This window comes from Gorilla gorilla, chromosome 7 (genome assembly GCF_029281585.2).
Source record: "Gorilla gorilla gorilla isolate KB3781 chromosome 7, NHGRI_mGorGor1-v2.1_pri, whole genome shotgun sequence".
Taxonomy (NCBI): domain Eukaryota; kingdom Metazoa; phylum Chordata; class Mammalia; order Primates; family Hominidae; genus Gorilla; species Gorilla gorilla.
This window is the reverse complement of record NC_073231.2, coordinates 136,640,723-136,667,160: the sequence shown is the minus strand read 5'-3', so window position 1 is coordinate 136,667,160 and position 26,438 is coordinate 136,640,723. Positions and strand designations below refer to the sequence as shown.

Sequence of the window (26,438 nt, the reverse complement as noted above, 5' to 3'; positions counted from 1 at the left end):
ACAAAGCCAGAAATAGCCTCCCAGAACAATCAAACCCAGCCGGGAGTGGTCACTTATGCCTGTAATCCTAGCATTTTGGGAGAATGAGGCGGGTGGATCACTTGAGATCAGGAGTTCGAGACCAGCCTGGCCAACATGGCAAAACCCTGCCCCTACTAAAAATACAAATATTAGCCAGGTGTGGTGGCACACACCTGTACTCCCAGCTACTCGGGAGGCTGAGGCACAAGAATCGCTTGAACCTGGGATGCAGAGGTTGCAGTGAACTGAGATTGCACCACTGCACTCCAGCCTGGGTGACAGAGCAAGACTCCATCTCAAAAACAAAAAAAAGATCAAATTCATATTAAACAAAACTGAAGTTGAATGAGCTTCATTTGTTACACACAACTAAGCTTTTGCCAGTTTTATATTATGATAACTATTGTAAATAGTGCTTACTATGAACCAAGTTCTGTGCTGAGTATTTTCAAAAACATTCATTTAATGTTATTTCTTTTTTCGGTTAGCAGCCACATAAAACCAAGGATTTGCCACACAAGAGAATCTTTAGATAATTATTTGGCTCAGTACAATTGGTTCTTAGCTATGTCCAGAATGTCTCTCAGTTTTTTTCTGTCATTTATAAAGAAAATCAAAGTTAAATGGAGGCTTTAAAAACTTAAAGAAAAATGAATCATAAACTCTAAAATGTTTCTTACTTCATCCCATCAACTTTTATTGGAGTTGTAATGATTAGTATAAAATAATAAAGGAGAAATCTGGGCAAAGAAAAGAAGGCTAAGCAAATGAATGAATTTTCTGATGGGTTATGATGTTTGACTCTGGAATTAGTTAACGAGCAAAATGCACATTTTTGTCTTGGAGACATTCAGAATTTGTTGAACCACTCCATGTGTTATTTAGATGAACAGAAATGGGAACATGAAGCATGAACCAAATGGTCTCACCTTTTCTCTTTCATTTTTCTAAATCACATATTTCCTAGTCATTTTCATGATCTTATTATGAAAATGATTTTTAAAGATTTATTCTGTTATAGCATCAGGCTGCTCTTGAGTTTTTACTGCTCTAGTAAGTCCCAACATAGTATGAATATCTTGGCCTCCTCCTTCAGATGTGAAGGACAGGTTTCAAAGAGGCTTAGGGAAGAAATCCATCCCTTAATGAGACAGTAGCCTTATAAGACTCCTTTATTGTCTTGCTATTACCTTGCAAAATTACAGCTGTCTCTACCACCCTCTAGGTAGTCAAATGATATCAAGTACCATTTCATGTGTATTTTTAATCAGATCAATTAGCCAGTTCCAGCCCCATAAAGCCAGCATTTTCAGAGTCAGAAGTGCCAATTTCACCTATAATAGTGTATGTAATATAGAATTACAGAATTATGAGGCCATTGACCTGGTCACTGAAGCAATTGTAACGCTTCATGGGTAGACATCATTATCATCTACAACCAGGGACTTCTAGGTAAAGAATATAGCAATAGTTACCACTCTCTTGGCTTCTCCATGGCTGGGGGTGTGGGTGGGGGGCTGGACCAGTGAAGAAAGGAAGAGTTCTTCCTCCCAAGGATGAAAGACATTGGGGAGGGTGAGCTGGAAGAATGGTGGTTTGGAAGGTTTTTAAAAGTTTTTCTTGAAATTCTCATGTGCCCAGTCTAACCCCGCTATCAAGGAAGGACATAACATTAGGAAATGTATTACCAACCTAGGGTCTTCTTTCACCCCTGGGCAGGTGTCCTCCCAGCCTTGCACTTCTGAAGCCCATCGATCTTAAACGCATGTTAGCATGTTTCCTTGTGAGTCAACTTAACATGATTAAATCCACATTTGTTCAGAGGTCAGTTTACTTGGGAAGAAGTATGTCAGTGAGACATTCTGCACACTCACCTGTCACTCATAGAATTAATTGCTCTTAATAATAATTTTATTGGTGTAGGAACCAAGATAGAGAAGATGGCCTATTTTGAAATTCAAAAATTACTGAAAATTAGTCTCATTGCAATTATGCCTTGTATCCAAATGGTGTGTTTTATTTATTTATTTATTTATTTTTTAAGTCAGTGTCTCACTTTGTCTTCCAGGCTGAAGTGCAGTGGTGCCATCTCGGCTCACTGCAACCTCCACCTCCTGGGTTCAAGTGATTCTCCTGCCTCAGCCTCCCGAGTAGCTGGGACTACAGGTGCACACCACCACAACCAGCTAATTTTTGTATTTTTAGTAGAGACAGGGTTTCACCATGTTGGCCAGGATGGTCTCGAACTCCTGACCCCAGATGATCCACCCACCTCGGCCTCCCAAAGCACTGGGATTACAGGCATGAGCCACCGCTCCCAGCCCAAATGGTGTATTTTAAGGATGCTCTATGCTACTGCCATGCTACAGAATGCATGAATTTAACAACAGAATAGTGGTTAAATTTCTTCATCCACTAATGCAAAATGAACAGGTTATCCCAGTTGAGAATTTTCTTTTACAACTATATAAATATATACTAATAAAAGATGTGCTAGAAAATTTTCTTTAATCAAACTAAATTTATCCAAAGATGAAATGGGCTCCCAAGTGAGGACTTGATTTCCCCCAACACTGGAAATATTCAAGCAGGAGTTAACAGCTTATACCTGAGAGATATTAGTGAGTTAAACTGGCATTAGTAAAGATTGGAGCAAGATGACAAATACAATTCATTCCACCTAGAAGATTCTGTAATCTCACCTACAATCTTTGATAAAAAGACAGAGTGGCCGGGTGTAGTGGCTCACGCCTGTGAGCCCAGCACTTTGGAAGTCTGAGGCGAGCAGATCACCTGAGGTTGGGAGTTCGAGACCAGCCTGACCAACATGGAGAAACCCCGTCTCTACTAAAAATACAAAAAATTAGCTGGGTGTGGTGGCGTATGCCTGTAATCCCAGCTGCATGGGAGGCTGAGGCAGGAGAATCACTTGAACCTGCAAGGTGGAGGTTGCGTTGAGCCGAGATCACACCATTGCATTGCAGCCTGGGCAAGAAGAGTGAAACTCGTGTCTCAAAAAAAAAAAAAAGACAAAGTACAGTTACAGTTTAGGCAATTAACTAGATAATTGTTTTAGTTACAAGCATCTTCTACATCTTGTAGAAATGTAAGAATCTTTCAGTGCCTTTTAGCTTACAGTCAAAATGGAGAGTCTAGGAAAGCACTGTGGTTTTCCTCCCCCTCACCTAGGAAGAGTTCTTAGGACTATCTCAGGCATGGAAACATGGAAGGCTGGAAGCTCTGTGCATCACCTCTGTAAGCGAACTTCCCTGATCAACTCTCTGTGGATAAGAAATCTGAAATAGATTTGTTTTGCATGTGATCAGACTGGGGTTTCCCAGCTTCTTTGTGGTGGATCTAAAAACCCATTGGCCCTCATGACTATGATTTCATTTCTAAATATGTCTTTCAAGATAATTCAGGGCCAGAATCCCCAGACATGAACAAAATGAAACACAAGTTTATCCTGCTCCACTTCGTTGGAAGGAATGGGTCTGAACTTCATCAAATCAAATAGGAATTTTCATTTTTGAAATGATTTGTTTATCATTTGAAGATTGTGGTCACTCTCCTTCTGTTGCATTTAAATAAAATCTACTATCTTTTGTTTTCTTCCCTATTATCAGTTCACCCATCCTGGCCTAAAAAGGGGCTCATTATTTTGCATTGCATTGTGATGAGGATCCATTCATCAATCAAGAAAATATAGCAGTGGCATTTTATTAAACTAATTTTTAGGCTGTTTCTAATGTCCATTCTTTGCCCATATGCTTTACTTTCATTCTAACCAAGATTTACATAGGCTTAAATTTTTAACACATTCCCTTTCTGTATATCATAAATTGCATCACTGAAATATACCCAAGAAATCTGATCATGCACCTATGAACAAGATAGCCTTACTCTGAAAATAGCAAGGAAGCAGTAGCCAGTGAGTCCCTGCATTCTAGAGCAAAACTCTTTGGATTCTCTATTTGCAATCTGTGAAGGTGTGGTTGAGTTGCTCAGTTATTCAAATCCTCAGTTTCTTTATCTACAAAGTGAGGATATTATAAACAAGACCTTCTTCAAGAGTTGCAATAATTAAATGAGAACATTCATGTAAAGCGTGTAGCACAGCACCAGCCTTGCACTAGATATTAGTCCTTATTATTCAAATTCCTTATCCTAGATTTTGACCTTTTTTTGAATCAACTAAGACCCTAAAGATTGAGAAATAATAATATTCCAAATCCTAATCTAAGATCTCCGAAGAAGTATTTGTAATTTGTTCCAAGTGTCTGAATTTTGCCACCAACTGACTATGACAAGCTCTTTCACATCTCTGATCCTCAAGTTTCTTATCTGAAAAAAATATATATCTATACACATATGTGTTTGTGTGTGTGCACGTGTGTGTGTGTGTGTGTGTGTGTGTGATTGCCAAGTTCTCTTGTAGACCAAGGGCTCAGTAAATTACAAGGGTTCACAGGTCATTTCCAAGAACACTTTTCCTAAGGATCCTAGAAAAGTTAAGAATTCTACCCGGTGGTGGGTAATCTTTCAAGAAGCAAGGGGAATAATGAGAGTGGGGTCTTCTTCCAAGTTAAAAAAACACACAGGAGATCATAATTTCTTTAGAAGAATCTTTTATAACATGGTGGAAAAATCAGTCAACACTTTTGGGGTCACCGCTGAGTGCAAGGTACAATACTGTACAGAGGAATAGAAGACAGCATCCTGCAAGGCAACACCATTGAAAAAGCAAGCTTCACATAGATGAAAGTATAGAAATAAAATAAGTATAATTTATTGATTGACAGTAGGTAACATTTATATAGGGTTATCGTGGAAGGCACTGTTCTAAGCATCTTATATATATTACCTCATTTCATTCTCCCAGTAACCCTTATGAGATAATTCCTATTATTATATCCATTTTCTAGATAAGGAAACTGAGACATAGAAAGCTTAAAGATTTTGTCCAAGGTTGCATAGGTGTTAGAGCTGGGATTCAAATCCAGTTAATCTAGCTCTTGATTAGTTCATGCTCACAACTGAGATATAAAAGGATAAGTGGGGCCAGGTGAGGACAGAACAGGGATGAGACAAGGAGTCCTTAACTTTGGCAGGCAATAAGCACACAACTAACTTAATAAAGCTATGAGCCAGAGTGTTCAGACCTTTACAAGTCAAGAGGAAGTGAAATGAATCACTACTCAATCTCAGTACTCTATCATTCTGAGCCAATTAGGAATTTTCTTTTCGCAGTCCTGCTCTCCTTGCATTTCCAGAGTAACAATGCACCACATTCTGAAACACAGCATTTTATATTTGATGATGTCAACTTCACAATTATAAGATTCTTCTTTTATGTGGTTATGCTAGGCACTGAAGTTCAAACAGGAAAGTAATAGAATGCTTCAAACTTATGAACTACATTAACGCCAAACTTATGAACTATATTAATGTTCCCATTTGACAGATAAGAAAAGTGAGGTTCAAAGAAATTGGCTTTGCTCACAATAAAATAGTGACAAATCTAAAAGCAAAGTAAGTCTTCATACTTTGTCTCCACCCAATTTGCCATCTGAAGAAAACTGAACATATAATATCTTATGCAACTTTAGTCTGGACAAATGATGATTATGTGATATTTTTTAAGTCATCAGTAAAAAACATTCATAAAAGGAATCACAGAGACTCAGGCTTGGGATCTACAGGAAAGGATCTTTTCATAGGATCATGGGCCAATAATGGAAAGGAAGCCTTTGCAAAGCAATGAGCTCTCAGGCTCAGGATCTGAGTGTTCAACTTGAGGGTGTTTAGAATCCTTAGATGCCCTGCTTAGGACCAGAGAAAAGAAACCCACTTTCCCAGATAAAGCAGAGAAGGTCATCGGATGATAATCAACAGACATTTGAGGAGACATCAAGAATGTTATGAAAAGGATTTCTGAATTGGGAAGGCAATGGTCAATTACAACTCCAGGATGCTGTGATGATGATAGTGATGATGACAGGTGGTGATGTTCATGATGATGATGGGTGGATGATATAAAAGAAGAAAAGAGCCAGGCACGGTGACTCATGCCTGTAATCCCAGCACTTTAGGAGGCCGAGGTGGGCGGATCACAAGGTCAGGAGTTTGAGACCAGCCTGGCCAACATGGTGAAACCCCATCTCTACTAAAAATACAAAAATTAGCCAGGCATGGTGATGGGCACCTGTAATCCCAGCTACTCGGGAGGCTGAGGGAGGAGAATCACTTGAACCGAGGAGACGGAGGTTGCAGTGAGCCGAGATTGCACCACTGCACTCCAGCCTGGGTGACAAGAGCAAGACTCCATCAAAAAAAAAAAAGAAGAAGAAGAAAGAAGAGGAAGAAGAGAGGAGGAGGAGGAGGAAGAAGAAGGAGAAGGAGAAGAAGAAGGAAGAAGAAGAAGAAGAGGAGGAGGAGGAATTTTAGTGTACTGATTAACTACACTAAAATGATTATTACTGCTGTTTTTAACTTTTCATTATCAAATGTACGCAACCATGCTGGTCTGAAATTAACCAGTAGCCAGCGGGGTGCAGTGGCTCACGCCTGTAATCCCAGCCCTTTGGGAGGCCGAGGCAGGTGGATATCGAGACCATCCTGGCTAACATGGTGAAACCCCATCTCTACTAAAAATACAAAAAATTAGCCGGGCGTGGTGGCAGGCGCCTGTAGTCCCAGCTACTCGGGAGGCTGAGGCAGGAGAACGGCGTGAACCCGGGAGGCAGAGCTTGCAGTGAACCGAGATCACACCACTGCACTCCAGCCTGGGCGACAGAGCGAGACTCTGTCTCAAAAAAAACAAAACAAAACAAAAAAAACAAACAAAATAAAAAAAAAACAGTAAGCCAAGGAAGAATAATTAGATCCTCTGTAATTGGTTGTTAGAAGGAATTCAGACATTTCTCTTTCTTTGAATTAACTGCTTTGTGGCTAATTAATTTTCAAGCTGCTCTGTGTAGGCCTCTATGATTGTGACCTGTTCTTGGGTAGCACTATTGGTAACTATTAATAATATTAATAATATGGGCTTTCTGTGGTTTTATCAGGGTTGAGGATGGCTTAAAGTGATTCTTCAGAGCCATGTTCCTGGTTTCCCTCCAGATAACAAGCAGGTTGCCAGCAAGTGGACAGAGGCCTCAATACTGGAGAGTAGAAAAAGCATTGCCCTGCAAAAGCAATAACCGTGCAGTCTCTGAACAGCACTGTGCTTCATCCAGAGAGCTCAACAACTACAGGATATTCTCCAAACCTTAGCTATGACACTGAGAAGTGGGGTTCAGTCTAAAACCCAGACCACACCAAGAAGTCAGAAAAGAATAAAAATCATGTTAACTGTTGATTGCAAACACCATACCAACAACAGATTGGACTGATTTTATTATTTCTTGACCTGACTGAAACCTTGTCTTGGTATTGTGGACATAGAGCCTAAGATGTTGTGAGACCTCTATTTGCCAGCTGCCTGTTTGAAGTAACCATGAAATGCAAATCAGGGATTGCAAAGTTCCAAAGTGACACTTAGTTTTCTATCCCCCAAAAATAAAATAACCTGCCTGCTACTAGTCCTCTCTCTCATTAAGGTCAAATGTGGGGCTTGGTTTAGGCTAATTCTAAGGTCTTTTTCAGTTTTAAAAACTTTCCCACCTTCTGGAGGAAGTAGATATTCCCCAGCTTAGTAACTCCAAGGTAGTTCAAGAGACTAGGCAGAAGTAAGGCAAAACACATTGAATGCTGACCTTCTAGAAGCTTTTAAAGCTAGACAATGAAATTACTGAGTACTCTGGATAATCAAAATAAAGTTACCACCATTCCCCAGGGCTGCCTTGAGCAGACACAGAAGGGCATCAAGCATATTGGTCTATTAGTCTTGGTTTCTCTTCTGTGAAATGAAAGGGCTACACTAGCTGGAGATCTCTTAGGCTATTTTCTATTTTAAGAGCCTGAGAATTTATTTTTAATAAAAAAAAAGGAGGCAGAAAGACTTCCTGGTAAAACATTTCCCTGTGTTCCCAAACTTAACACGAAACAGTGCAAGATCCTTGTATGACTTAAGTTTACTCATGAAGAAAGTCAATGCAAATTTGATTTGCTGCATATATGGATGTGTGCTCTTCTGTTCTGTTAAAATAATGTTAGTTCAGAGGGAGGGGAAGAACTGGATAAGCTCATGCAAAGTATCCCTCCCATTGTATTTACTCCTGGGCTCTCACCGGAAAGTTGGCAGGAGGGATGGGGATAATGCTCTGTGAAGGTTTTATTAAGATATGAATTATTCTTAATTTTAAAAAAATCTAATTGCCTTGTTTCCTCTTGATGTTTCCCTCAACCTCAAACACTGCACTCTGCTGCAAAGTAACTCATTCTCTCTTTTTTTAATTACAGTATTCTCAAATGAGGGATGAAGTGTTCAAGTCAAACTTGGTCTGTGCATTTATCGTTCTTCTATTTATCACGGCAATACAAAGTTTGCTTCCTTCTTCAAGGTAAATATAAAAGAACTAATTGATCCGGTGAAATATCTTTGTGAGATTCCTCACGTGGAGTCAGCCAGCTGACTTTTCAAAGGATCAGAATTTAAAATAACTGAGTCCAGGACCCATACCAAAATGTTTGACAGTTTCAATGTCTATTCCGGTTGTCTTACTCTGCTAATAATCTCAAAATTCTGTCCAGACAATAATCTTTTTCCCAATCTTAATAAAAACAACAACCAAAAGTAAAATAGGCCCCACTCTTATTTGACATGACACTCATGAATGCAGAAAATAGGTATAAGAACCTCAACACCATTTACTTGTGCTTTTGTTAGCATAATTCATTCACAGATACAGCATCGTAGCTCCTTGGGTCCGCAAAATCAACACTTTAATAATAATGCAAACACCTGTTTGTGGCCAGCCACTGTTCTACTTTACATACAAAAACTTCTGGAATCCCCATGACAACCTCATGAGGTAGGTGCCATGATTATCCTCATTTTAAAGAGGAGGGAACTGAGGCTCATAATAGTGAAATAAATTCCCTAAGATCCCATAGTTCAAGATGTTACTGCCTAGATTCAACCCAGGAAGACTAGCTCTAGAGTCTGGGTTCTTAACCCTCTATTAAACACATATTGTCCAGGTTATAGATGCTTTAGCCAGGATTTGAACCTAGTTCTGGATTAGTCCAATAGCTATGCTTTTTCCTCTCCTCTAAACTATAAGCTAGCTCCTGCCTCTTTTCTCAGCTAAATTGCCTTCTCCCTATACTTACCATGAGTTTTCCCCTTTCACATGATTAAAAATAATATCTACAAATATTTTTTAAATACTTAATATAGGCTAAGGAACATTATAGCCCCTGAGGATGATACAGTTTTGGAAGAAGAGGTTCTGTAACCTCTAAGACATAATTTAGTAGGTGACAAAGACATTAACAATGGTTCCCAGTTACTGAGCACTTATACATGCCAGGAAAGTACTACACCTTTTCCATGGATTGTCTCAAAAAGCCTCAAAAATAACTGATGAGTGAGGCAGCATTCCAATTCCCATTTGTAGATGAGGATTTATCCCAGGTCACATGTCTGTGTAATATCTGAGCTGAAATTTGAACCCAGAGACAAAGTCTGTGCTTTTAGTTTCTAGACTGCTTTGCATCAAAATTAGTGATTCATTCTGACCACATGACTCAAGGAAAAATTTGCAGAAAAGTTTTGATTTGACTAAGATGAGAGAGGAAAAAGTAGGAGAGTATTCCATTTGGAAAACTGCTCTGGCAAAGCCATACAAGTGAGAAAGGCCTTGTGTTTATAGAATAGTGATTAAATGTAAGAGCCAATAGCAAAGGGCTTGTGCAAGAATATAGTAGACACTATGGCTGAAAAAGAAGAGAACCAGCAGAAGTTCAATGTTCATAACTATGTTAAAGACTTTGGAATTGATCCTGAGGGTGAGAAGGGGCCCCAGAAGATTTTTAGGAAGATTGTAGCATGATGCTGTGGAAGAAAGATGTTCAAGTTAACTAATATGCAAGGGCTGGCCATGCTTGACCTTCCCCTTAATTAGCAGAGGACATTAGAAAGAGAGAAGGGATTCCGGGAAGATGATGGGACAGATGGTATATTTCTTAATCTCTCAGAATTCTTACGAATCTGACCAACTAGATAGCAAAACCAAAAACCTCATGGACTATATTTATAATAAACAAGGGTGATAGACCCATACATTCCAATATAGAAGTGGGTAGCAACAATCCCCCAATAGCCCCAAAATCTGTGTGATATCAGTACCTGTATGGGAGAAAGCAGAAAGAAGTACTGGGCATGTCACACCGGGGAACAAAAGGATCTCAATATAGCCAACAGATATGCACTGAGAAGTGCTGTGAGCCAAATTAAGAAAGCAAATGAAAGTGGGAAGGAGTTTGCCCAATCCAATAACCTTTTGAAAGGCATAAAGAGCTGGAACCATCAAGTCACTATGAACTCGTGAAACTGATCATCTAATCTCCCTCTCATGATAAAGGCCTGAAAGGAACTGTGTGAGTGAAATCAAAATCACTTACAATAAGGGCTATACAGGTTAAAGTGGGAAGGAATTCTAGCTATCATGTTTTGAAACACTGCATGAAAGCAACCAAAGAGAAAGCTCTATAGAGTTAAAAAAATAAACAATCCACGCTCTTTCTAGAACTCTGAACCATGCTCTTTCTAAAAGTTCAGGGAAGTGTTTTACACAAAAATGAGCAACAAAATGTATTGATGGCAATCCTATACTATTATAAAAAATAAGAGAATAACAAGTAGAATAATCTTCTTATAGTCATTGAAAGCACTCCAGAAAGACATGCTCACAAAATATATCAAAACTTTAACCTATTCTTTTAAAAGAAGCTGAAGCACTTAATGTGGTTCAAGACATGAAATAACAACCTAACCAAAATTAGAAAAACTTAGAAATTTGGAAAGACAGCTCAAGAAATAAATAAAAATTTTAAAATATATATATTTCAGAAAGGAAGACAGCAAAAGAGAACAAATAGCACATAAATGCATCAAAAATTACTTAAGAAATATAGAAAGTGAAAGAAAGAACATCATTTTTTAAGTCAAAAAGAAAATTTAAAAGATTGACAGAGCCTTCTTCCCCACACCTTAATGTCACACCAACAAGGACCCTGTATACTAACCACAGATACTAACAGCTGAAAGAACTGCAAGACACAGATTCTTTCTGAGGAAGAGTACTTAGGGAAGCCCATATCAAGAGGGGAAACTAATACACTAGAGGAATTTGAAGCTACTGGAACATACAACTATAGCAAACCTTAACCATAGCTTAACTCCCAGCCAGAGTGATATAAATCCTCACAGAAAATATCTATTTACTTCATTTTCTATTACCTGATACAATATGAACAGTTTTCAACAGAAAATTACAAGGCACACCAAAAAAAAGAAGAGGCAAAGCAATCATCAGAATCAAACTCAGATATAACAGTGTCAAAATTATATACAGGGAATTTTTAATAACTTATTAATACATTAAAGTTTCTAATAGAAGTAGGCAATGTGCAAGAAAAAATGGGCAATATAAACAGAGAGATGGAAACTCTAAGAAAATCAAAGGAAATAAAAGGAAAGGATAAAAATTTAAAAACACCTAACAGAAATAATGAATGCCTTCAATGGGCTCAATAGTAGGCTCAGAAAGGCCAAGGAAATAATCAGTAGGCTTGAAGACAGGTCAATAGAAACTTCCCTAACTGAAATGCAAAGACAAAAGTGAATGGGGGTTGGGCAGGGGACGTGGGTCAAAGCATCCAAGAACTCTGGGACGATTTCAAAAGCAGAAATATACACATAATTAGATTACCAAAAGGAGAAGAAAGGAGAGCTAAGCAAAATAAATATTAAAAGTAATAATGGCTAAGAATGTTCCAAAATTAATAATAGACAACAAACCACAGCATCACAGAAACACAGAATTTTAAAGGTTAAATACTTTGGTTAAATAAAAATAACCAACCAGGATAAACATCAAAAAAAGATATTGTATTCAGACTGCAGAAAATGCAAGACAAAGGGAAAATCTTAGAGGATACCACAGTGAAGGACATCATCTTACCAGAAGGAAGGACACTGCCTTACCTGTAGAGGAACAAGGATAAGAATTACATCAGACTTTTTGTCAGAAACCATGTAAGCAAGAAGAGCGTGGAGTCAAGCATTTAAAGTATTAAAAGAAAAACCATCAACCTAGAATTCTATATCCTTTATAAGCAGAGAAAAAATACTTTCTCAGAAAAACAAAAACTACATTTTTAGCCAACATTCCCTGTAAGAAATGTGAAAATTTTCTTCAAACAGCAGGAAAATAATGTAGATTAGAAACTTGGACCTCCATAAAGAAAGAGCATCAGAGAAAAAATAAATAAAGTTAAGTAAAATGTTTTTATCTTAATCTTAATTGATCTAAAACATTATTTTTTGTTTAAAGCAACAATATTAACAATGTATTTGGTGGTTATAAATATGGATAAAAGTGAGATGAACAATAGCAATGTCACAAGGGACATAAGGAAGGAATTGGGAATGCTTTATTTTAAGGTAACTGCATTATACATGAAGTGGTATGAAGGCTGAGTTAAATTAATTTAAAATGCATATTTTAAGCTCTTGAGCAAACACTAAAAAAACTTTTTTAAAGAGAGAAATATAATTGATATGCTAGGAAAAAATAAAATTAAATCATATAAAATGCTCAATCAAAATCAGAGAGAATGTTAAACAAGGTGAACAAACAAAGAATAAACGCAATGGATGAAAAAGATAGTTACAAAGATGATGGATGTTAAACCAAGCACAAAAATATTACTTTTTGATGTTAATGGTCTCAATATACCAATTACAAAGCACAGCTTGTCAGAGTAGATAAAAAAAAAAAAGGCCCCAATAGATGTTGTATACAAGAAGCCCACTATAGGTATAGACTCAAATAAGTTAAAGAAATGAAGAAATATACCATGCTAACATTAATGAAAAAAAAACTTAAGTAGCTATATTAATTTCACACCAAATAGACTCAGAACAAGGAAAATTATCAGAGATAAATATGGAAATTACATAGTGATTAAAAAATCAATTCTCTAAGAAGAACTAGCAATATGAACATTTATGTGCCTAACAAGAGAATGTCAAACTACATAAAGCAAAAACTGATAGAATTGAAAAGAAAAATAAATAAACCCACTATTATAGTTGGAGACTTCAACATCCCTCTGTCAGTAATTAATACATCATGTAGGCAGGAAATCATTAGAGATATAGATAACCTGAACTTACCTAATCAATATTAATAGACTATTCCACCCAATGGAAGAATACAGATTCTTCTCAAGCTCACATGAACAGTAACCAAGGTAGACCCCATTCTGGGCCATAATACACCTTCATAAATTTAAAAGAAGAAAAATAACACAAAGTATGTTCTCAGATCATAGTAGAGTTAAACTAAAATTCAATAATAGAAAGATAGCTAGAAAATCCCAAAACACTTGGAGATTAAATAACACACTCTTCAATCACACGTGAGTGAAAGATTTCAAGAGACATTTAAAAATATTTTGGGCCAGGCGCGGTGGCTCACGCCTGTAATCCCAGCACTTTGGGAGGCCGAGGCAGGCAGATCACGAGGTCAGGAGATCGAGACCATCCTGGCTAACACGGTGAAACCCCGTCTCTACTAAAAAATACAAAAAATTAGCCAGGCGTGGTGGCCGGCGTCTGTAGTCCCAACTACTTGGGAGGCTGAGGCAGGAGAATGGCGTGAACCTGGGAGGCGGAGCTTGCAGTGAGCCAAGATTGCGCCGCTGCACTTCAGCCTGGGAGAGAGCGAGACTCGGTCTAAAAAAAAAAAAAAAAAAAAAAAAATTGAACTAAATGAAAAGGAAAACACAACTTACCAAATTTGTGGGATGCCATGAAAGCACTGCTTAGAAGAAAATTTACATTAAATGCATATATTATAAAAGAAAAGAGATCTAAAATTAATAACAATCTAAGCTTCTACCTTGGGAAACTACAGAACAAAAAGCAATTTAATCTTGTAACAAAAAGGAGAAAATAAATTCTACCAATTAGGGCAAAAATCAATAAAACTGAAAACAGGAAAACAATAAAGAAAATTAACAAAATTAAAATCTAGTTACTACCGACCAATATCTCATAAACATAAACATAAAACCTCTCAACAAAATATTAGCAAATGAAATCTAACAATGTATAAAAAGAAGCATACGCCATGCTCCAACAGAACTTCTCCCAGGTATATAAAGTTTATTCAACGTTCTAAAATCAAACAATAGTGGTTAACTATATTAGTAAGTTAAAGAAGGAAAATCATATGATCTTATCAATTGCCAAAGAAATGCATTGGGTAAACTTCAACGTCCATTTATGTTAAAAACTCTCAGAAAACTAGCAGCAGAAGGGAACTTCTACAACTTGATAAAGAATATCTCCCAAAAAAAAAAAAAGCTGTAGATAACATCAGCTTTAGTGGTAAAAGACTGCAGCTTCCCACCTAATATCAGAAACAAAACAAAAATACACTCTCACCACCTGTATTTAATATCATGTTGGAAGTCCTAGCTATTGAAACAAAACAACAAAAAGAAATAAAAGGCATACATATGAGAAAGGAAGAAATAAAACTATGTTTATCTACCAATGACATAACTTTCTATACAGAAAATCCCAAATGACCCACCAAAACATTTCTAAGACTAATAAACAAATAAGTCACAGAATACAATGTCAATATACAAAAGTCAATTGTTTTCCTTTATATCAGCCATCTAACGTTGAAATTTGAAATTAAAGAAACAATATTATTTACAATAGCACCAAAAATGAAATACTTAAATATAAATTTAACAAAATTTGTACAAGAAATCTTCAAAACACTGATGAAATAAATCAAAGATGTAAATAAATGAAGAGATATTCTGTGTTCATGGATTGGAAGACTTGATATTGTTAAAATGTTAATTTTTCCCAACTTGATCTATAGGTCAATGCATTGTCAGTCAAAACTTCAGCAAGCTGTTTTATAATATCAACAAACCAATGCTAAAGTTTGTATGAAAAGACAAAGAATATAGCATAGCCAACACAATACCATAAAAGAATAACAACAAAGCTAGAGGATTAATACTACCTGATTTCAAAACTTACTATAAAGCTACAGTATGATGCTAAAGAAAGAATAAACACATCGCTCAATAGAACAGAAAGAAAAGCCCCAAAAATACAGCCACACAAATATAATCAATTGATTTGTAGCAAAGATGTTAAGAAAATTCCATGGAGAAAGAATATTCTTTTTAACTAATGGTACTGATAAAATTGGATGCCCAATTCTCAGCAAACTAATACGGGAACAGAAAACCAAACACCGCATGTTCTCACTCATAAGTGGGAGTTGAACAATGAGAACACATGGGCACAGGGAGGGACACATCACACACCGGGGCCTGCTGGGGGTGGGGGGCAAGGGAAGGGAGAGCTTTAGGACAAATACCTAATGCATGCGGGGCTCAAAACCTAGACGACGGATTGATAGGTGCCCCAAACCACCATGGCACATGTATACCTATGTAACAAACCTGCACGTTCTGCAAATGTGTCCCAGAACTTAAAGTAAAATTTTAAAAAATTTAAAAATTGGGTATCCATATGCAAAAACTTGAACCTATACACAGACCTTAAACCTTCACAAAAATTAACACAAAATGGTTTATATACCTAAATGCAAAACTATAAAATTTCTGGAAGAAAACACAAATAAAATTTTGGTTTTGAATTTGGTGATGAGTTTTAAGACACACCACCAAAATTATGATCCATGAAAGAAACAAATTGTAAGTCAGACTTTACTGAAATTTAAAATGTCTGATCTGTGGAAGACACTGTTTGAGAATGAAAACACAAACCACAGACCAGAAAAAAATATTTGTAAAACATGTGTCTGGGAAAAGATTTCTACCCAAAATATTCAAAGAACTCCCAAAACTCAACAACTAGAAAACAACCCGATTTTTTAAATGGACAAAAGATTTAAACAAACAACTCACCAAACAAGATATACAGATATCAAATAGGCTTGTGAAAAATGCTCAACATCATTGGCCATAAGGGAAATTTAAATTAAAACAATGACCTACCACTACATACCTAGTACAATGACTAATATATAAATAAATAAATAACTCTCAATACCATTTGCTGGAGAAAACAACAACAACAACAACAAAAACTGTGGCATATCCAGACAATGAAGTAAGATTCCATTATAAGAAGGAATAAGATATCAGCCACACAAAGACATCAATGAACCTTAAATGCATATTCCTAAGTGAAAGAAACCGTCTGAAAGGCTTTATATATATTATTCCATTTATATAATGTTCTGGAAAAGACAAAACTATAGAAATGGTAAATAGATCATTAGGTGAGAGGAGCTTGGGGAATGAGGGAAAGGAGAATAAAAGAGATGAAGTCCAGAATATTTTTTAGGGTAGTGTATTCAGTATACTGTAATGGTATATACCTGACACTATGCATTTATCAAAACTTATAAATCTTTACAGCACAGAGAATGAACTTTAATATATACAGGCTTTAAAACATTTTATTTAGGAGTTTAGGGGATCCCATGATGGAATCAGACTGTGACAAAAGAATCTAACTGTATTAAAAGTGTATGACGCAACCTCCCCGAAGGGGATGTGGGGAGTAAAATGGTGTACTAAGTAGCTTTGAAAATGAGAGAAGTCTGTAGGATTAAAGGCAAGAGAAACTGCACTTAAGCACTGTGCTGTAGTTGATATAGGAATTTCCCATTGAGGCATGGGTTAAGAATTTGCAACACCTATATATGTATACTAGAACTAAACAATTGTGTAAGTGGATGGCAGATGGTGGGAGTCAGTTTTCTCATTGTTGGAATGGAAGTTTACATGCAAATGAAGGGAGAAAGTTAGAAATATCCCTGTGGTAATGGATTAGAGTTGGAGACATCCATATGAACTCATGTATAGCTCAATATAGATAGAGATGGTTACATGTAGGAATATTTATAGATACGTTTATATGCACAGGTTAGAATATATACATACATTTCCTTCCTCTGTCAGTGGAGAGGGCCTGGAAGCAATGACACCTCAGTGGTAATGAGCACATCTACCACTCACATCTTGGTTTCTAATGCTGATATCCAATAAAAGGAACCAGGGCTCCTTGGAGAACTGTCTGAGTCTAACAGTGAGACAGGAAATATACAAGATTAGGCTTGGCTATCTTGTAGGGCCAGAAAACAAGAATGTGCTAAAACGTACATACATAGACATGCATACACACACACACACACACACACACACACACACACACACACACATATACATGATAATGGGAGTATTTCAAAGGGACACAGGAGCCAAGAAAAGAGCCCCCAAGGGCCAAAGCTGGAATAAATTGAGCAACAAAGTAAACAATGTAGTATTTATTTATAATCCACAATATAAAATAAATATCCACCAGTTCATATTAATATAAATTAATGATATGTCTCCCATGCAGAGAAAGTCTACATATTTTATGAAGATAATCCATCCTCAGTGAGGAGGAATTTAACTCCCCACTCCTTAAGTATGGGCAACAGCAAAAGTGACTTTCTTCCAAAGAGTAAACTATGTACAGGGGGCAAATATGGAGAAACCTTACAAACACTACCTCAGCCAGAGGATAAAGGTTAATACCAACAGTGATAAGTTATGTTAATGGGATCTAGTAAGTATGGCACATAACCTCTGTGGTCTTCCTCCCCAAACCCATAATATAATCATGAAGAAAATTTCAGACAAATCTCAATTGAGGGACAGTCTACAAAACACCTCACCAGTATTCCTCAAACCTGTCAAAGTCATTAAAAACAAGGGAAGTCTGAGAAAATGTCACAGCAAGGAGGCACCTAAGGAGACATAACAACTAAATGGAAGATGATATCCTGGACTGCAGAAACACCTATGGGAAGATTTAGAAAGAATGACCAACTCAGCATCTATGAGCATACCTCAGGGCTAGATTATGGTCTTGAAGTAATATATCTGTTTTTTAAAAAAAAAATTTTGGAGATATGGCTAATTTTAGGGCTGGAACAGGAAATATGCTAGATGAGCCTAGAATATCTTGTCCTACAAGAAAGCAAGGATGCCATCAAACACTATTAGGATCATATCAAAAGAACGCAGGAGCCACATTATAGAAGCTCCCACTGTCCAAAGATGGAATAATTTGAGCTGCAATGGGGATAATTAGTAAAATACTTGTCAAAACCCAGCAAATATATTTAGCTTTATGAGTTTGTAATGATTTTTTTAAGTTCGTAGTGTTTAGTGGATGATAGGGAAGTAGTTGATTATCTGGAAAACTTGTAAAAAAGTGAGAGAAACCAGTGTCTTTTCACCATAAGATCACTAAATAGTAAGTGAGAGGAAATATCATAAAAGTATCCTAGCTAAAACATTTTAAAGAAATAAAAGAATTAAAATATCATCATATTCCAACCCATAATGAATTAATGAATCTACAAATCAAGCATCAGAGGATGCTATCAACACAAATAAGAGAGACAGCCATACCTCCTGGTGGGGGCGCACACCACCTATGGTCTTGCCAATGGGATCAAACCTAAATTTGGTCAGGCCTTTGACTCCAGCTTCCAATTTTCAGGAATTATAGAGGACAGGGAATGTTGACTAAGTACACACCAGTAAAATCCAGACAGTGAGAAATGCTACGGGTCAGAGGCTTGTGTTTTTCAAGAAATACGTTGTAAGGAAGATAAAAGCATAAAGAGAGAAGTTACAGATTTTAAGATTTAAAAGACAAATCAGATTTAATAAAAATGGGTGAGACTAAACTGTAGTGTCTGTAAAGAAAGGATAAAACTATAAAGAAATGGAAATGGAAAGTGATTAATGGGGGTTGACAGAGAGGATTATCATTGGGACAGGGCTCATGGATGGGCTTTTGTTTTTATTTTTATTTTTATTTTATTATTATTATACTTTAAGTTTTAGGGTACATGTGCACAATGTGCAGGTTAGTTACATATGTATACATGTGCCATGCTGGTGTGCTGCACCCATTAACTCGTCATTTAGCATTAGGTATATCTCCTAATGCTATCCCTCCCCCCTCCCCCACCCCACAAATGGATGGGCTTTTGGTGTGTCCTGCAAAGTTCTATTTCAGGAATTGATGGTCATTACAAAGGCAGACACTTTATAAGAACTAATTAAGCTATACTTTTGTGTGGTTTTCTTTATTTATGCTTCGTTTTACCATTTTTAAAAAGTTATTAATGAGTTTTGCCAAATGTGGGCTAGGAGTCCTCCCACCAACAGCCATTGGTGGTTATATGTTCCAGACTTATTCCAAACACTAGGAATAAATCTCAAGACAAAAAAAAAAGATGACAAGAACAAAATCCCTGCCCTCCTGGACTGTATAATCTGGTGGAATGAGACTAAGACATAAGGAATATATATGTATCTGTCCAGCTGTATATACTATATATGTAGCTACTTATATCCTACGAAGGTAGACACATATGTAGATAAGTATATGCTATGTATGTCGATATTTATGTTTATCCAATTAATAAATCAGAAGAAGGCTACCAGAGAATACCAGGAAAGAATGAGTTTCTTGACTACCTAAGAGACAATGAGGACTAGGGTCCTGACCGAAGGCACCTCGGGGTGGCGAGCTGTGAGTGTTGGTGGGGCCTGGCAGGATTCAGCCAAACCTGCTGGGCTCCTCTAGTCACTCTTGTCAATGGGAAGGTGGTAGCCAAGAAGGGCCCGGCCGTGTCTGTTGCTTCCTCTGGACTCCTAGAGCTCAAGGTGTTAACATTCCTGGCAAACACTCAACAAACATCATTGTGACAGTTTGTGCTGAATAGTGATGGGGATATACAGTCAGGGTCTCTGCCATCATAAAGCTGACCATCTAGTAGGGCTAAAAGACAATTAGCTGAACAGCTATCATATGGGGTGATGACTATTGTGATAGGAAAGGTGTAAGCTGGGATTCGATGTGTGGGAGTTGGGGTGAGGCAAAAGTAGTCCTTTTGCCTCTGGGGCAGGCTTCCCAGAGGAGATGACAGTGACAGCTCACCTGGCTCCTAAAGGAGCTCACCAGGTCATGGAAAAAGACTGAGAAGGATTAAGGGGAGGAAGGGCTGGAAATAGAGCATTCTGAAGGATAGGAGTTGTGAAGTTCATTGAGGCGTTGTGACTGGTTGGCAGAGGAGTCTTCATTGAAGCATTTTAATGAAAGAGATGATGTGATCAGATTCGTGTTTAGAAGGATCATACTGAACGGGGATGGTGGAGAGGTGGGAGTGAAATCTGGATTTGGGATGACCAATTAGGAGGCAACTGCAAATAAAAAATCTGGCACGAAATAATAAGGAGAAGAGAGTGGCAGAAGGGTGGACAGGAGAGGAAGAATTTTTAAGATATTTAGGGCAGAGAGTTGACGGTTCACAGTGACTGGCTGGATGTGGGGGATGAGAGAGATGGAGAAGACCAGGATGAGCCTGAGGATCTGGACTTGGCACTGGACAGGAGAAGGGGCCACTGTCCTCCACGAGAAGCGAGCCTCACACTTCCCAGCCGGCCTGGGCTGGATTTCTTTCTAGGTGGTGTGACGGGGTGCGGGAGGGGAGCAAGCCTTGATGCCCTGGTTCCTGGGGTTCAGGGGGAAGAGACCTGGACCCTCACCCAGCAGCTAGTCATAAGGAGTCTCCAACTCTAGAATTCAAGGTGAAGCCCATAACTGAAATACAGCCCACACCCCAACCTTACCTAGCGAAGAGAAAAATCGTGACAAGGAAGGAAACTGAACTCTGACCAGACAATCCACATGCTGTGGGAATTGGGTAGGCCATTTACCCTAGACACAGCAAAAGCTTTCTTTAATATGTGCTGGTTCCCTCTCCAACTCATTTTGTTTCTGTTTGATGCTTTGCAACTAAACAGATGGTAGGTGCTTTTCACTCGCATTTCTTCTGTCATGGATTTTTTTTGGCAGATGAGGGAGTTTCTACTCATATGACCACAGCTAATTCTTAGCCCCCAAAGCAAAAATTAATGGACTCTGGAAAAAAAAAAAAAAGAGAGACAGTGCTTACCCAGCTCTTTCCTTTAATTTCCACATGCCCACAGATATTCCTCTCCAAGAAGGGTAAACGAAGGAAAGACTAGAAAATACTTCTTGGGACTATAGAACAATGTATCTGGTCTGCATGTGATGATGAGAAAGAGACAAAGACACAGAAAGAGAAAGGGGGAGGCAGAAAGGGGGAGAAGAAAAGGGGGAGGGAGGGAGGGAAAGGGAAAAGAAAGAGAGGTACTGACCTAGAGAGAGAGGGAACGAAGGAAGGAAGGGAGGAACGAAGGAAGGAAGGAAGGGAGGGAGGGAGGGAAAGAGGCAGGCACTGGGTCTTATTATTTTCTGTGCATTATACTACCTATAAGTATGTATTTAACCTCTCTGAAACCTCTGTTTCCTCATCTGTAAAATGGGAATGATAATGCCCACTTGCCAAGACTGCAGTAAAAATTAAGTTAACCAAGCCTATTTCTGGCAAATTCCCTTTTGGAGTCACAGTATTTTCATCTGTTGAAAGGGCTTAGAATATCTTTCTTCAGGGTTGCTGCAAGGATCAAAGACACTATTGCACTCATAGAGTCTGTAGATTCTAAAGCGTTGTCCAGGTGCCATCTTTCAGTATAATCTGAGTTTTTGTTTCCTATTGCACCGCAAGCTGCTATAGGCTGTTCACTCATCCCCACTGATTCCTGCCTTCCCAGCAAATGTCAAATCACAATATCAATACAAACCATTTTAAAGACAGACTGCAGAGAATAATTAGGACTTAATGTCTAGAAATGATTTGGATAGAGCTTTGCAAAACCCGTCATTCTTTTTGAGACTCGATTTCAGAAATGAAAGGTTTCCTTGCCTCTTATGTGCACCAACAATGCAAAAGCAAATTCAGAACCCCTGGATGCCTGAGTGGCTCTATAATTAGATAAAATGTACAATCTGATGTTATAACGTTTACATGTAAAGAAATAAATGAATGCTGAGGAACTGCTGCAGAGATTTCCAGAGAAATGTAATATACAGTGTCAATACTTTTGCTTAAAAAGCTAATCTTGTAATTAATACCCTTGCCATAGAACTTTAAAGTGCCTTTGGTTTCCTGAATTTCATGATGAATAGAGAAAGAGAACTAACATTTCTTTAAATTTTTATTATACTACTTTATGACTTTGTTTAATCTCAGAGCCTCCTTTAAAAGGTAGGCTTAAAAAATCTCTGTTTTACAGATTAAAAAGTAATTCTCAGAGGAATCAATTACCTTGCCCATGACCACACTACTAGTTATGCTTCAGAACTACAGGTTCAAACATATAAGACTTTGCTCTTGCCACTGGACCACATGGCCTGTCTTTCACCTCCCTTTCCCTTTTACAGCAAACCCAGAAGAAAGCCATTTAAAACTGGGTCAGGGACTCAGGTGAGTTCTGTGTGCAAATCCTCCCACACAGCCCTGAAGATACCCTGATGAACTCCCCGCCATGCCAAAGATTACACATAAGTTCAATCGCTAAATGAGAAAAAAAAAATCAATTTTACAAATTTCCAAACAATTGCCCATTTAGCCTATGCAAAACTGTGATAAAAGCTGGAATACAGAATGTGGCTGAAGTCAAGAGACCACATGGCCTCCATCCTGAATCTCTTCTCTGCTGGCCTTCATATCCCACCGTTAAACTCTGGTGTGAGATCCTACCACTATGATGCTGCAAAAGATTAAACCAACGCACTCCACCAGTGTCAAAGGTGAATGAGGCAGACCTGAGACGGTGCCATCTGCGGCCAGAGCCAGGGTTAAGCCAACCTGGGCTTTCTTCCTTAAAGGCAGAGATGCCCTGGCCAAAGAGAAGAGATGGCCAGCCCTCCTCCCATAGGGTAGATCAAGGCTCTGGCTTCCCTGTCATCTCAGTGGATCGAAGAGGAGGAGAATATAAGTGTCTGAACTGTGCATATACACTGACCTTTAACAATGGCCCTGCCCTCCAAGGAAAATGAGGTCCACTGAGCACCCCCGATAGTTTCTGGATTAGCCCTTCCTCCTTCCTTGGAGAGATAAAATGAGCAGGCAGGGAGATAGTCTGGGCATGTAGGTGGAAGTCTTCTTCCCTGTGAAGGCTGCTGAGGGAGGAGCAGAGTCTTCTCTTCCCAGAAAAAGCATAAGTCAATGAATACTTATTGAGCACCTTCTGTATACTCAGCCCTATGCCAGGTGTCATGGAAGAATCCAAGGGAGAGCTGAGCCTTGCAGCAAGAACAGGACACGCCATGTTAAGTGCCCATAAGGCAGAAAGTGCATAGCACTGGGGACAGACTGCACATAGTTCAGCATTGCCCAGACCATGGGGTGCAGAAGGGTGAGGGAGGAAAAAAAAAGGCAGGAGAGACAGCCAAGAGCAGACACTCAAGGCCCTGTATGCCATGTGGAGGTCCACAGGCAGTGGTGGCCATGTAAGAATTTGAGGCTCCAACTCAGCATCTTTCAAACCTGCCTTTCCCTGGTTTGCTTCTGTCTCACACTTTGAAAAGAGACATTTTTATACTCGTTGGTTGCCTCATGTGAATGAGCCACATGAGCCTTGCAATTGGCCCCCTCTCTCATGGGACTTCCTGACAAAGCGATCCACCTGCATTCTCTTTCATTTATCTCCCCTGGTGCCCAGAAATAATGGTGTGTTGTCAGGGAGTGTTTTTCCAGCCTGTTTGGAGGGAAGTTTCCCATCTGCCTAGAGCCCTCTGGAAACTCACTGATGCACCAACCTTCTGTTCTTATATAGAACTCCTACAGAGATTTCTTGTCAAGGTGATCCATAAAATCAAAACTTTGCTAGTCAAAAACAAAAAAAAAAACCTTTACCAACAATAGCTGAGGCTGTGGGAGGAGTCACTTTCCAGCCTTAAAGTAGCCTCATCATGCAGAGGAAATTGACATTCTTGGTTACTCTTTCCTTGTGAATTTCTTATCCCCCCTGCTGCCATGATGCCATGCACTCCTGCTCTCCTGCTTATCTAACCACACTTCATAAACTCCCTTTGCTGTCTTCTCTTCTTCCAGCCCATTAGCATCCCCCACAGCTCATCTTGGGTCCTCTTGATTCTTGCTGTACACACTATATCCTTGGGCAAATGCTTCCATTCCTTGATCTCAATCACCACCTATTCCCTCCAGCCTCAGAGTTCCTCAATTGTCCCTCATTGCCTGGACATCTAGATATCTGTACCAAACATGTATTGTGTCCAAATACACAAGTACCAAACATGCATTGTGTCCAAAATCAACTTTATCAACTTATCTCCTGTACAGACTAGCTTCTTTTCCTGCACTTACCAGTTACAATAAAAAACATTAATGTCATCGTTAATGACTTCCCTCTCTCAAATACCCTCTACACATACATACAAAACACAGATTAATATACCTCCACATCTTTCCCTGTACCCCCCAATTATCATACTGTTCCCCTGTGTTCCTCCCTCATTAACTCATGCCTTAACTATTTAACTCTTCTAAACACGTTTCCTCTTCACTTCATCCTCCACCTCCCACCACAGTTGTCTTTCAAACACACAGATCTGATTACTTCCTTCTGCACATTGCCTACAGGACAAAGCTCCTGAGCACAGCCACACTGCCTGGGTTACTGGGAAACTCTGAAGACACTGGTCACTCCCATTCTTCTGATGTTTTGCTCATGCTCCCCACTCTTTCCTACCTGCAAGCCTTCTCTTTAACCTTCACAGCCTAACCCAATGTCACCTCTTTTATGAAGCCTCCCTTGATTCCCTTTCCTATTTTTCAGTTGATGTTCGTTTATAACTCTTTATAGATCCTAGGATATTATATAATAGTTCATCATTTGCATGTTTATATTCCTCTCTCAATTATAATCACCTAGATGAGGAAGATGTGTCTTTGGCCCCAGTACCCTGATGCCTGCCACTGTATACCTGGGAAGAAGACTTGTTGAATAAATAAATATTATGATGAAACCATAAAAGCAAAAAAGATGATTGCAAACATGGGAGATCTATTACTCACCAAAGTGATTAGAATATCAGAATGGTATAACAGAGTGGACTTTAAATTCTGGCTCTAACACTGACCAACTGTATGATGCCTGGGAAGTTTCTTCCCTCTGAGCCTTGAATCTTCATCTGGAAAAAAAGAGATAAAAAGACCTCTTTGGTTCATTCTAAGGAACGGAAATTAGATATTATATATAAAATGCTCAGCATAGTGGCTAACACATAATCAGATCTCGATACATTATTTATACTAGTGTTATTAATAATACATAAGAAGTTTAAGGAGGAGGATAGTAAGAGATGGTGTTAGGAAAAGAAGGTGAGTTCAACTTTATTTGCTGAACACACATTTATTTAGCACTGGCCAATGGAAGATATTAATGCCAGATGAATAAATCTCAATTTATACAAAAAGGAGCAGATATAAAATTTCCCTCCACTTCTATCAAGGTACCCTTTAACACCTGCATCACTTTGCTGCCTGAAATAGAGATGGAAAAATTAGAGCTGCCAGTGTAGGACATGAATGGCTACACAGAGTTGAGAACAAAGAATTAATTCCCAAGGAGAAGCAGATTGCATGGTGATAAATAGGTTGATAGGAGAGACAGGAGTTAAAGATGCCTCCAGAGATGGAGTTTTAGATCACAGACTGACTAAGCATCCTGACACCGAGCACAGGTGTCCAACCGACACAGGCTACCATGGGACAGAGTTTTGATGAGAGTTTGAAACTCAAGATGTAAACTCAAGAGTGATGCTGATGCCTTGGATAAGGATGAATTCTCCTTACCCATGTCTCAAATAACTTATGGTATAGTCCATGAAAACCACAAAACCAGGAACCAACCTGAGCAACTTAAAACCAATGCCAAATCCAGTTCTTGGTATCAGGATAGGTGGAGGGGGAAAGCTTCATAAAACCCACCTTGAAGGGGAAAGGGTATGTGGGCTCATCCCACAGCCAGAGTGTTGATATCAAACTAGAGTGGTGTGTTGCCATGACAGCAGTTGCCTAGTGACAAAAATTAATAATAAGAGGGAAAAAATGGGCAGGAGCAATAAATCAAGCCAAATATTCTGTTTTTTGCAAAGTTTCTCAATAGAGAGATTGCTCTAGGGATGCATGTAATTTTTAAAAATCTCTCCTGCT

The 26,438-nt window shown here is 38.5% G+C and overlaps 1 protein-coding gene and 1 long non-coding RNA gene across 4 annotated transcripts in view; one reads left to right on the top strand and one right to left on the bottom strand.

The window, feature by feature from the left end:
* The window catches only part of ADCY8 (adenylate cyclase 8), a 260,945-nt gene that overhangs the window by 164,604 nt on the left and 69,903 nt on the right, over nucleotides 1–26,438 (top strand). For all 3 annotated transcript variants that reach the window (XM_004047533.5, XM_019031861.4, XM_019031860.4), the window contains one exon: nucleotides 8,425–8,525. In XM_004047533.5, the coding sequence (XP_004047581.1) occupies nucleotides 8,425–8,525 (101 nt within the window). The remainder of the gene's footprint in view (nucleotides 1–8,424; nucleotides 8,526–26,438) is intronic.
* LOC129523998 (uncharacterized) lies at nucleotides 1,519–26,255 on the bottom strand. Its single transcript, XR_008667651.2, has 3 exons — nucleotides 26,136–26,255; nucleotides 25,299–25,414; nucleotides 1,519–1,601 (listed from the first exon to the last, which is right to left on the bottom strand). It is a non-coding gene; the product is annotated as an uncharacterized lncRNA (long non-coding RNA).